Source organism: Heteronotia binoei, chromosome 16, assembly GCF_032191835.1.
Source record: "Heteronotia binoei isolate CCM8104 ecotype False Entrance Well chromosome 16, APGP_CSIRO_Hbin_v1, whole genome shotgun sequence".
Taxonomy (NCBI): Eukaryota; Metazoa; Chordata; class Lepidosauria; order Squamata; family Gekkonidae; genus Heteronotia; species Heteronotia binoei.
Window position 1 is genome coordinate 47,283,673 of NC_083238.1, and position 12,132 is coordinate 47,295,804.

Here is a 12,132-nt window from a genome sequence, read left to right on the forward strand (position 1 = left end):
GTCAGAAATGCAAGGAACGAGTCTGAGATCCCAGTGGACCTCTTCCGATGGAGAACAGCGGAGCAGGAAGGGGAGGGGAAAGGGGAGGGCAGATGGCCTTTATCCAAGCCCATCCTTCATCACTGGCATCCAGGATGTCCCAATACCGGGGCCTGGATTATTCCTGAGAAAAAAATCCCATGTCTTGACTGAATTGGGCGGGGGGGGGGGGGGGTGTCACAATTTGAACAATGGAACAATTCATTGGCAAGTTCGTTACATCTCCCGTTTCTACACCTTGAAAGCAATCAGCTTTTGGAAATACATCGTTCTGCACAGCTGCTGCTAGCAAATGGAAGAGCCATTTCTTCAAACAACTCAAATCACTATTTTATAAAAAAAGGGGGGAGGGGGTAAAAGAAAAATAAAGAGTGGTTTTATTACAATGATCCGTCCTTCGTTCAGTTCACTTGCCCAGATTCCCCCAACCGCTGGTGGAGATCTAGGGAGCCCAAGAACCTTCCTGGCAAAACTGAGGTGCCATTCTGCCCTTCACCATGATGGCCTTCACTCCGAATAGTGCATGATGGATTCCACGTAGTTCCCTGGAAAGAGTCCCGTTACTCCATTCATGACGCCTTCATACCACCCGTCATCGTTCTTCTTGATGACATAGATGATGGCCCCTTCTTGAAAGGAGAGTTCGTCCTCCTTGTCTTTAGTGTAGTCATAGATCGCCACAACTAGAAACCAAGCACAAAGAAAATGAAAAGACCCAAGAGGGCGCAGCGTTTCCCCCCAGACTTTGGTTGTTTCCAGTAACAAACAGGTTTCAGGTGGGCGTTTTCCTTCTTCCCGAACAGTGGGAATGCCTCTTAACGACCACTATCAGTTTCCTCTGAATCTGCCCACTCTTGACACTGAAAAATCAGTTTAAAACACATTTTACTTTCAAATGTTGGAATTCTTAAAAGTTGAGAGAGGGAGAGATTTTGTGCTACCATTCCCATAACAGCCATGGGAAGCACTATATAAGCAGTAACCAAGCAACTACAGCTGCAAGGAAGCCAGTCTGGCCAACTCACACAAATCTTCTCTGGTAGTCACTATCAGGGGAGCCCATTTCTACTTGACCAAAGTGGTAAAATTGAAAACACTGCATGTTGGAGGTGGTGGTGGGGGGAAATCCTGCTTATAGTTTTCCTAAGTGCAGGAAAAAGACAGGTACGAAGAATTCTAGCTTTCCTACTCAGAAAACCACAAAACGATGCGAGCGAGGAGAACAGTCAATGTACAACAAAAGACAAGGCACTGCCTTGTCTCTCTGCAGCTGCCTGTTAACCACAGCCCTTTCTGCCACTGCTCATTCCAGAACAGGACCAGTCAACCCGTTTTTGGTAGTCCTGGGCAACTGCCTAGAGTCACATGGCTGGCTGCCACACTGGATTTGTTTTTCAGCTCCGATGCTTCAAGTAACTGGACCAAATCATGTGGTCATTTAGCAGAGAGCCAGTTTGGTGTAGTGGTTAAGTGTGCAGACTGTTATCTGGGAGAACCAGGTTTGATTCCCCACTCCTCCACTTGCACCTGCTGGCGTGGCCTTGGGTCAGCCATTGCTCTGGCAGAGGTTGTCCTTGAAAGGGCAGCTGCTGTGAGAGTCCACCCACCTCACAGGGTGTCTGTTGTGGGGGAGGGAGATAAAGGAGATTGTGAGCCGCTCTGAGACTCTTGAGTGGAGGGCGGAATATAAATCCAATGTCTTCTTCCAATGTCTTCGTCTTCTGTCCCTTCTAAGCCCAGCTCTGATTTTATGAAATCTCACTGGTCATTTCCATGTCAGCATGGGAGAGAAAGAACAGCCATTAGTCTGTTAACAATTCTGGTGTTTTCCCATACTGGTGCTTGACACAGCAAATATAGGTTTCTTTAGTAGCTGGATTCCAGGATTAACAGCGGCTCCAGCAGTTTTGGAAGGATGACAGATCAACAGTTGCAGATGGGCAGAGAACAACAGTCAGATCTATCATACTGCTGCAACTGACATACAGCATCCTTCCACTTGGCAGGAGGACAGAGATCCAATTTATTCTTTACAATTACAGGATCTGCACAAATGTGAGACTTAGGTCAATTATGCACAGCTTCCTGCAAATTTTCCAAGCTTGACTTTGGGTTTTGTGCCCGCCTTCTGCACCATTCATTCTGTAGCTACAATTTTAAAATGCACTTTTCTACATTGGGGTGGGAACATCACTTGTGATGTGTGGGGGAAGGCATCCGAAGTTTTTAAAAAAAATTACACAGTTGCCCTAATGCAGCTGTACAGTAGCGTCCAGCGAGCGCCTGCCATTTAAGTCCTCATGGTTGAGTTTTTGCTCCTGCATTTCAGCTTCAGTTGACTGAATGAAAGGGAACACAAAGGCAGGCAGGCAGGCAGAGGGGGGAAACTGATGGTGACACTGGCAAGACTATTTTTTTAACTTGACAAGCAGTCGCAAAGCGCTGCTTTCCATCTTGCCAAGCACTAGGGGTAGGGGTGGCCAAACCTGCTTAACATAAGAGCCACATAGAATAAACATCAGATGTTTGAGAGTTGGAAGATGTGAATGTTTGAGAGCCACAAGACAGGCAGGCAGGCAAATAATACATGGAGGGAGAGGTGGAAAGAAAGCAACTTTAACTTAAATGTATTCTCCAAGCTGCTAGCTGGCTTGGCAAATTGAATTTAAGAGACAAATACCTTTTCCAAACCAGCCAATTGGGCAGTGAGGGCTTCAAGAGCCACAAAATATGTGTGAAAGAGCCACATGCAGCTCCCGAGCCACAGTTGGGCCACCCTTGCACTAGGGGAATCTCTGCTGTGTCATCAGCTGCTGTGAAAAATGGGAAAGAGTCACATGATATCATAATATGGGGAACATGCTGAGGTTACAAAATGCCTAGTACAACCCAATGACATTGGCATCGCAAGACTTGATCGTTAGCAACTTGTCTGTGGGTGCCTATGCAAACTCGACTGCAACTCCGCCACGCTTTGCACTGGTCTACAATTTGTAAGAGAGAAGAGTTCTCAAGCTCTGGAGAGCTTTTTTTTTGTCTAGTGCCACTAAATTGAAAAAAATGTGTATGGGGGGGGCGGTATTTTTATCAATGCCCTAGCGCAACTGCACAGTGATGCTAATTTCCTGCCCTCCCTTGCAAATTCGCATGGCTTTCTCTTTGTGATTCCCAAATTTGATCCTGCACACTGGTCATAATCTTGGCAGTTTATAAAAAGCATGTCCTGTTCCGACTGCGCTCTTTCCTCCTCAAATGGATCAATCCCAAGCAATTCTTAAGTTCGATGCTTTGCCGAGGGGCCCATGTGCCTCAGCCTACATTTTAACATTGGGCTTCTGAAGGCTGCCAAAATGGTCCCCCCTTCTCTAAACTTTGTTCACTCAAGCATTAAAGGGGAAAACGTTTTTATTGCTTTAGGCTTCCCATTCCAGTGTGTCTCTTTCCTTCTCACGTCAATTTCATTCCATGCTGTCCTCCCACACACACACTTTCATTTTGTTTGCATGCAGCATTGAAATCCTTTTTCTTTTTGCTGCTGCTGCTACTGTATGCCTCCTCTCTGATCCCCCCTTCAAGTCAATACCAACAGGAAAATCTCGCACAGCTCCTTTTAAGCTTTCCTCCTGTCATTCCTCCTGATGTAAGAGCCCCGTGGCACAGAGTGTTAAAGCTGCAGTACTGCAGTCCTAAGCTCTGCTCACGACCTGAGTTTGAACCCCGGTGGAAGGTGGGTTTTCAGGTAGCCAGCTCGAGGTTGACTCAGCCTTCCGTCCTTCTGAGGTCAGTAAAAGGAGTACCCAGCTTGCTGGGGGGAAAGCGTAGATGACTGGGGAAGGCAATGGCAAACCACCCCATAAAAAGGCTGCCATGAAAACGTGAAAGCAATGTTGCCCCAGAGACAGAAACAACTGCTGCTTGCACAGGGGACCTTTCCTATTCCCTGTCATTTTAATTTTTTTTAATTCAGCGATCGAGACTAGTGATAGTCTTGTATCACTTGTAAAAAAAAAGGTAAAACAATGAGGGCCAAACAAATAGAACTTTTACACCGATGAAGCAAGGAAGATGGTGGAAGGTACAGAATGGGCAGAACAATCCTGATGAGGGTGGAGGAGTGACCTTCGAGGGGGTGGCAAAAGAGTGGGGGGGGAGGGAGGGAGGGAGGGAATCCAAGGGAATCTCTACATTTTGGAATTATTTTTGGCTTGGAACAGAAACAAGGGAAAAATCGGCACAAACATTTTGATAAAACCAGGGGAAGCAGCAACCAGAAAGCAAACCAAATGCTGGAGGAAAATCAATGCAGAATGAAAAAGAAAACTTGATGGACATACACACTGAAAGTGAGGGCAAATACCCATGCATAATAAGCCTTAGTTTTTCCCTAGTTATGCCAGCAAGAACTGTAACTTCCATACCAGTGACAGTTATGTCCAACAACAGTATTCTGTTGCATGTGTATCCTTTTCTAGAGGGATCATCTTATAGTCAGGGTCATCTTCCTATCTAGTAACTACAACACTGCTTGTGTGCTTAGCCGCTCCTCGCTTATTTTTGCATCCTATGGAGGAAGAGCCGGGTGCCCTTCCCAAAAGAAGGGAGGGAAGCAATAACTTCACAAGCACTGACTTGCTCTCCTTTCATCCTGGCTAGGGCCAGTGCGTGGGAGTCAGCAAGGTAGACAGCAGCCTTGGGCGCCACCTCACCTACAGGGTGCCTCCCACTGCTCCGCTGCTCTCAAGACCCAAGTTTGTGCTCTCCTCCAAGCCTAGCAAGGGGAGACAGCCTCAGAGCAAGGCACGGCAGTCCCACAGTCCTTTCCCCCGCCCAGCAGCCAGGCGGAGGAAGGAGGCAGCACGTCATCGCTCTGAAGCTGCCTCCCCTGCAAAGGAAGACAGCCTCAGAGCAAGGCAGGCAGCCCCACAGCCCTTTCCCCTGCCCAGCAGCCGGGCAGAGGAAGGAGGAGGTGCAGCGTTGCTCTGAAGCTGCCTCCTCTGCAAACAGCTTCAGAGTGAGGCACGGCAGTCCCACATGGGGCCCTTGCCCCTGCCCAGCAGCCGGGCGGGTAAAAGGAACAGTGGCCTCGTTCAAACTCCCCATGGGGGGGGGGGGGCGCAGCCGTGCAGAAACCCCAGTGCCACCCCTGATCCTGGCAAAGGATCTCAAAGACACATCATCCTCAAGAAAATGTATTATGATTGACTGCTGTCAAAAGACTGCACTTCTCTGTATCAATTCTCCACTGAGCTCTCTCCCCTTTCACAACCCACCAAGCCTACCTTTCTCTAAGTAGGTCCTCGGTGCCCACGGTGGATCTTCCTCAGCATAGGGGTCACTGTATTCCACTACTGCGGCTTCCTCCTCCTCATAATCTTCGGGAGGAGGGGGCGGCGGTGGGGATTCGTCGAAGACTGGCTCGTCTGCGGGGGGCGGGGGAGGAGGAGTATCTGAAACTTAAGAGGAGAGCAAAAAATCCACATGGACGTTCTACAAGCCGCCTTCAGATGTCAAACTGAAGCGTTAATGGATTCAAAAGGCTTGTGCCCAGGCCTGCCCTCCTCCACCCTCCTTTCTCACGCACAGCACAATGGAGGAACAGCAAGACTAACTCCAATTATAACACAAGCATGCAAAACATGGGTGCATTTAGTTTTTCTCCCATTCAAGATAATCCTGAGCCAGGATTTGTACCCTGGTGACCTTTGTGAAGGGGAGAAAACCTAATCCATTAAGCTGGATGCCTGCATTCGTCAACACATCACAAATAGCTGGCATTTTGTCTTAGCTTAGCACTCTCTCCTTGAGATCCAGGCAAAAAGTAGGAGGAGCCAGGTACACATGTGTGGCCCAGCACTGGCAGGATTCTAGCACATTTTTTCAGTAGTTCAACTTAGTGCCTCAATGCAGCCAGAGTTCATTTATATTATGTATTCCGTCAGGTGCTTTAGTTATTGTCTCTCACACCTCCATCCAGGCAGAGGCAGGTGTGCGAGAGAGAAAGCTGCTAGTAAGGAGTCTGGAAGTGAATCTAAGCCTTCCCAGATCTTCCAGGTCATAATATCTCTGGATGGACCCTGAATATTTCTGTGATGCCCCCTTTAGATATTTGTATCCCACCTAAGCTGCTTCCAGCCCCTCACCCCTTAGACGTGACCTATGCCCCCAACCCTCCACTTGACTGATGGCAAAAACAGGAGTCAGTGAAGCTCCAAGACCACTGAGGAACCAGCCTGCTGTCTCAGTGTCAAAGGAACCATGCGGACAGTTGTCGCAACAAAGAGAGAGGCTTGGACACCTAGGTACCTTCCTGTCTGCTTCCCTGGCCACTTCAACTTCTTATCAGGATCTTCAAGCTCAACAGAGCTCAAGCCGGCATGTCCTGCTTCAAGGGCAGGGCCGGTAAGACTGGGAAACCAGGGGATAAGCCCCTCCCCTCCAGGATCAAGTTTAAGCCGACCCTGTTCTCAGAGAGAAGGAGCCACACTCCCAGTAGTAAGGACTGACCCACTACCAGGAGCATCGGAGAAGCAAGAACTTTGAAGGAGATGGTGCTCCTGCAGGAACGTGACCTATCTGCTGATCCATATCTGCACCCTTTACAAACTGTGCTACTCATCACAGGCTGCTGGCTGAAACCAGACAAAATTTACTTAAAGTGGTTTATCAACAGCGCAGCTAAACATGGAACCTCTGCTGGATTTGGGGTGAGAAAAGGTATTTAAAAAAAGAGATTTGCAGTCCAAGGACATTTGCTCGCTCAAGCCTGGCACACAGAGAGAGCGCTGAAGCTCCAAGATCAGAAATCCTGAGTGGCTCTACAGAGATCGCAGCATAACGGAAAGGCACACTTACTATTTTCCTGAACTCTGGCCACAAATCCCATGAGTGGTAACTGAGGAGTTACCTGTAGGATGGAGGGCGGCGGTGGTGCGAGAGACACTGCAGCGGAGGAGCAAGAAGGAGAAAGCTTCGGGTTAGAAACTGATGGGACAGGAGCAGAAAGAGCATCAGTCAGGCACTTGCAGCTTCCTGGAAAACACTAAACATTGCCACGGAGAGCAGGAGACATGGTAAGCAGCCAACGTGTTTTAACTAACTAATATTCTCTGGAAATTAACACAGGGCTTGTTTCAGGAACAAAAAAAGATAATTCATGTTTAAGTGACATCTTCTGCCGTTCCCAGGGAAAAATTACAGAAAACATTCAAACACTTTAGTTGCTCAAATACAGCCATTTATTTTATTGGATCTGCATCCCACCCTTCTGTACCACCTTTCCAGAATTTGGTAATTCAAAAGCACAAGGGAAATGCCAAGTTGCAGATAACACTGGTCTCTTTCTAGCTGAAGCCGTAAGTTCCAGGGGTGACAATTTCAGATAACCTGACTCAAGGTGTCTCTGTGTGCAAAGCCACAGACAGAAAGCTTTAACAAACTGAAGGAAAGGAAAGGTCCCCTGTGCAAGCACCAGTCATTTCCAACTCTGGGGTGACGTTTTCACAACGTTATCACGGCAAACTTTTTACGGGTTGGTTTGCCATCGCCTTCCCCAGTCATCTACGCTTTCCCCCCAGGAAGCTGGGGACTCATTTTACCAACCTCAGAAGGATGGAAGGCTGAGTCAACCTTGAGCCATCTACCTGAAACCCAGCTTTCGCCGGGGATCGAACTCAGGTCGTGACCAGAGCTTAGGACTGCAGTACTGCAACTTTAACACTCTGCGCCACAGGGCTCTTAATAAAGGTACTGTCGCCTGAACAGGGACATGAACCCTGGACCTTCAGATTAAAAGTCTGATGCTCTACCAACTGAGCTATCCGGGCTCTGTTAACAAACTGAACAACCTCACTATTTCCCTGGGATTTCAGAGAAATGCTTGTGTGTGACTAAGCCCAACTTTGAGTGAAGCAGAGTATAGTTTGAGAACCTTTGAGTAAAGCTGCGCAGACTGAAAAACTCAAGTGTGCATCCTGTGTAATCCTCCCGGAGAGGTCAATGGGAGGCTTAAGCGGCCACCCACAGCTTTGCTTTCTGTCTTGGGACCAAATGGACGCCGTTCGTTTCTACGCCGCAGCATTCAGCGAGGGCCACCTTTGCAGAAGCCAAGCCACAGTGAGCATTGACCTCTCCACCATGGGGCTGCTGAGGACCATGCAAGCCAACAATCCAGCATCCGTGCCCAAACCCTCTTGTTCTTTTGCTTGCTGCAAGTGCATCTACAACCAAGTGTCAGTGACTGGGCAGGAGCTGTATTTCAGGCTACCTGGTTGGAAGGCAGCAGCACAGACCTTTAGTGGGGCTTCTCGCATTCCAGGTGTCTTTTCAAGCCCTGCACTTAACGAAGAAAGAGGAGACCAGCCCCGTGCTCTTATAGCCCCCACATCCCCAGAGGCTTCCAACGTTCGCTCACTGTAAAATTAACAAGCAGCTCCCCAGCCAAAGATGCCTCTTCCTCCCCCGTCCTGCCAATTCTTCCTTTTCCTGAGACGGCAGCGATTTGGGTGTCCTCACCAGCCCTTTCTCTGCACTGGGTCCCCGCTAGAAGTCTGTTGCTTCTGTGCTGGAAGAAGTCCCAAGTCCATGGATCCCTTTAAGCAGCTAAAAGCCAATGCGTAACAAACCTCTCCTTGTCTGTTGCTTTGCCACAGGGAAATTATGCTCTTTGTGATTTACTGTTCATGCAAATAACCCTTTCATGCATTACTTTCTTCTTGACTAAATAGACTGAATTGGAATTATGTAACTTATTTACGAGCTATTTGGCGTCTTCTGTGGTACCTTCCTAGAGACACGGTGGCTGGTAAAGAGCCATCCATTTACACACATGCACACACACACAAGGGATTCCACAAAGATGGTGAATAGCGGGGGGACAGAGAACATTTTTGTACAGAGGAAAAATTAAACTTGGAAGGTCAGTCTTGTAAAATGGCCTCTCTTGTTTGGTTGACAGGGAGTCATATTTATTGCCAACAACTTACTCCAGCTAACAGTGTCATGTTTTGCCATATGCACGGGGGCAAAATGTTTCACCTACAAAGCAATGCAGCCAAGATGTGCAAATACATCCCTTTTTGCAACTGGGGGCATCACACAGGTCCATGGAGAGAGGGACTGGGCTAAGTGCATCACTGCCACCCTGGAAAGCACAAACCCAGCAGGCCAGTAGAGGGGCTGGGACAGGAGTTCCTGAGCCCCCTGGCAACTTGCTCTCAGCCTCACTTGTCGATTCACAGGGTTGCCAGGAGGACGAGACCAGAAACACAAAGCATCTTGTCCAAGGAGTAAATTACTCTGATCTGCCACCGTTTCCCCACAAACAACAACAATGCTGCACACACAGAAAGCCAGAGCCCTTCTGCCAATGCCCAGTTACATTTGAGGGGGGGAGGGCTTGTACTGAGGGAAGAGTGCATCACCCAAGGAGTGTCATTCAGACCCAGACATGCCACATGTCCATTTGGCTGAACAGAATTGACCCTCTTTGTCAGAGGCTCTGCACCCCAATTTATTTGGCCACATTAGGAGTGCAGTCCAGGCTTCTCCGGGCCAGCTGCTTCTATGCACCAGATAATTCCCCTACCAAAAAAGGTGAGCCGCCCTGCTGGTGATGGAAAGTGCCATCAAGCCACAGCCAAGTTTATGGCGACCCTGCAGGCTTTCCAAGGCAAGAGACGCTCAGAGGGGGCTCTGCCACTGCCTGCCTCTGCGTCATGATCCTCATTTCCCTTGGTGGTCTCCCATACTAACCAGGGAGGCTCAAGCGGAGACTTTGCAAGGGCAGACAATACGATGTGTAACCTCCAAATAGGACAGCAATGTCCCGGAGGAGGAGCCTAGAGTGTAGCACTTTGCAAGGAAAACACAGGATGTGATGATGTTTGGTCAGCTGTTGACAGGAAGCACTGTGGTAAGGGCCACAATCTGTCTGCAGACGTGGAGGACTTTAGACCTGACATCAGACCATCCTGAAGAAAGACTAACACAGAAAAACAGTGAAGGGAGGGTCATTCCGAAGGCACCAACAGGAAGTGGGGAAAAGTGTTTCCTGCCTCCCTGAAGGATGGGTAGGAATCACCCACAGAGATGGCTTCTGCTTCAGAGGGAGAATAGACAAGATAAGGCTAACCTGGGTTGTCGTTATCTGAGCAAGCCACCCTAACAATTAGCAATTTGGCATGCCCCACTTCTTTGAGCTCACAACTGCTACAACAGAGCCACTTTTTTAAAAAAAACCCAATCAAATGCCTTCTGAAAACTGAGCAGAGTTTACTAAGTGTTATGGGAGACCCAAGCCTACAGCCAACCCAGGTTTGTTTGTAATGCGTGGCATGATATCATGGCTTGCGTTTTCTTACCCTGCTCCAAATTTTGGACAGACATGCACTTTTTTTTTTTTTTTACCAACAAAGGCTATTATTTTACACAACAAATGGTATCTAAATCAAACTGGTTGTTCTTTCAATTTGTTAATTATACGATTTTGGCACAGATTCTGACTTTGTACCAGGGGTAGAATTCTAGCAGGAGCTCCTTTGCATATTAGGCCACACACCCCTGATGTAAGTGTGGCCTAATAAGCTCCTTGTAAGCTCTTGGAGGATTGGCTACATCAGGGGGTATGGTCTAATATGCAAAGGAGCTCCTGCTAAAATTCCACCCCTGCTTGGTACTATTTTGCATGCTTAAGCACTGCCCACCAGCTATATGTAACTCTGCTCACTGTACTCCATTTCATCATCTGATGAAGTGTGCATGCACAAAAAGGCTTACATTCTGAATAGAACTTTGTTGGTCTTAAAAGTGCTACCGGACTCCAACTTCGTTCTATTTTTTTACCAAATGTTGTCCAGGACAGTAGAGGAACCGGTCACTATGGCACAGCACTGGCAGATGGGCAGATGCATCAGGGAATGTATGTTAGATAGGACAATGACAATTTTTTTAGAAGGGAACATGCATATGGTGTTAATGCTGTTATCGAATGGAATGAAGTGTGCAAACGGCATTGGCAGATGGGTGGGTGCATTGGGGTGCTGAATTCTCTCCACCGGCCCTGCGGTCTCACCTGGGTTCTGGCTATAAAACGGTCCTCCGTTCACCTGGTTCTGAAGGCTGTTCTGTGAAGTGATGGAGGGAGGGCGCCTGTACGGCAGAGAGCCCCCTATTGTTGGAGGGGTGTGCCGAGCAACAGGCCTGTTCATGCTGTAGAACTGAACAGGGTGACCTGTCGGGGAAGAAGAAAGAACGCATGAAGAGGGACAACAAAGACTGAGGCGGGGACTTCCGTGTGCATGCAACAGATTGAAAAAAGTTCTTCTGAAAACGTCATTTGTCAGAACTGGAGCCAATAGAGATGATTTGCCAGCTAAATACAAAACCTACCGTTCTAAAAGTTTTAAAAATAATTCCACTGACAGGGAATGTATGTTAGACAGGATAATTCAATGACAGTTTTTAAGAAGGGAACATGCGTTACAGTGTTAACATTTGTATTGAATGGAATGATGCGTGCAAATGACAGGTACAGTCCTACCCGGAGGGGAGCACATACACACAAAAAGGGGGTCCTCCAGATGGAGTCTGTGAGCTCTGAAAGCAGCTAACCAAACACAGCATGGCAGAGGGTACAGAATCCATTGAGTTCTGCCTGATTTTTAAGAATGAAGCAATGTGCTGAGGCAGTGCTCGGGTCAGTCACACAGTCTCAGCCTAACCAACCTCATGGGGGTTGTGGTGAGAATAAAATGGAGAATAAAGCAAAGTTCTTTGGTACCCACAGGGGAGGAAGGTGGGGTTATAAATGATGTAAATAAAAGGCGTAAACTGTAAAACTATTCTTTGCACTCCAGATGCCAGACAGCCAGCAACTCATAACATTCAGTATCACCAGTGATGCTATCAGCCACCAAGAAAACGGCAGAGAACTCACACTCTTTATAGTTCTAGAGACGGTGTGGAAGGATGGGCACTCTAGATTTGCCTCTCTGCAGAAATGGTTTGGGGTTTGTTGCTGTAGCAGCGCAACCAAAGCTCAATCAAAAACAAAACCATCTTATTCCTTCAACAACTCGGGGACCTGTCCAATGGTAT

At 48.0% G+C, this 12,132-nt stretch overlaps 1 protein-coding gene and 1 non-coding gene across 12 annotated transcripts in view; both read right to left on the bottom strand.

The window, feature by feature from the left end:
- Positions 1-343: 343 nt before the first annotated feature.
- The window catches only part of ABI2 (abl interactor 2), a 70,580-nt gene continuing 58,791 nt past the window's right edge, over positions 344-12,132 (bottom strand). For all 11 annotated transcript variants that reach the window (XM_060256928.1, XM_060256922.1, XM_060256926.1 and 8 more), the window contains 4 exons: positions 11,108-11,266; positions 6,892-6,978; positions 5,319-5,492; positions 344-722 (listed from right to left, as the gene is read on the bottom strand). In XM_060256928.1, the coding sequence (XP_060112911.1) occupies positions 547-722; positions 5,319-5,492; positions 6,892-6,978; positions 11,108-11,266 (596 nt within the window). In that variant the 3' untranslated portion in view covers positions 344-546. The remainder of the gene's footprint in view (positions 723-5,318; positions 5,493-6,891; positions 6,979-11,107; positions 11,267-12,132) is intronic.
- On the bottom strand, positions 7,790-7,862 carry TRNAK-UUU (transfer RNA lysine (anticodon UUU)). Its single transcript has one exon. It is a non-coding gene; the product is annotated as a tRNA-Lys (tRNA).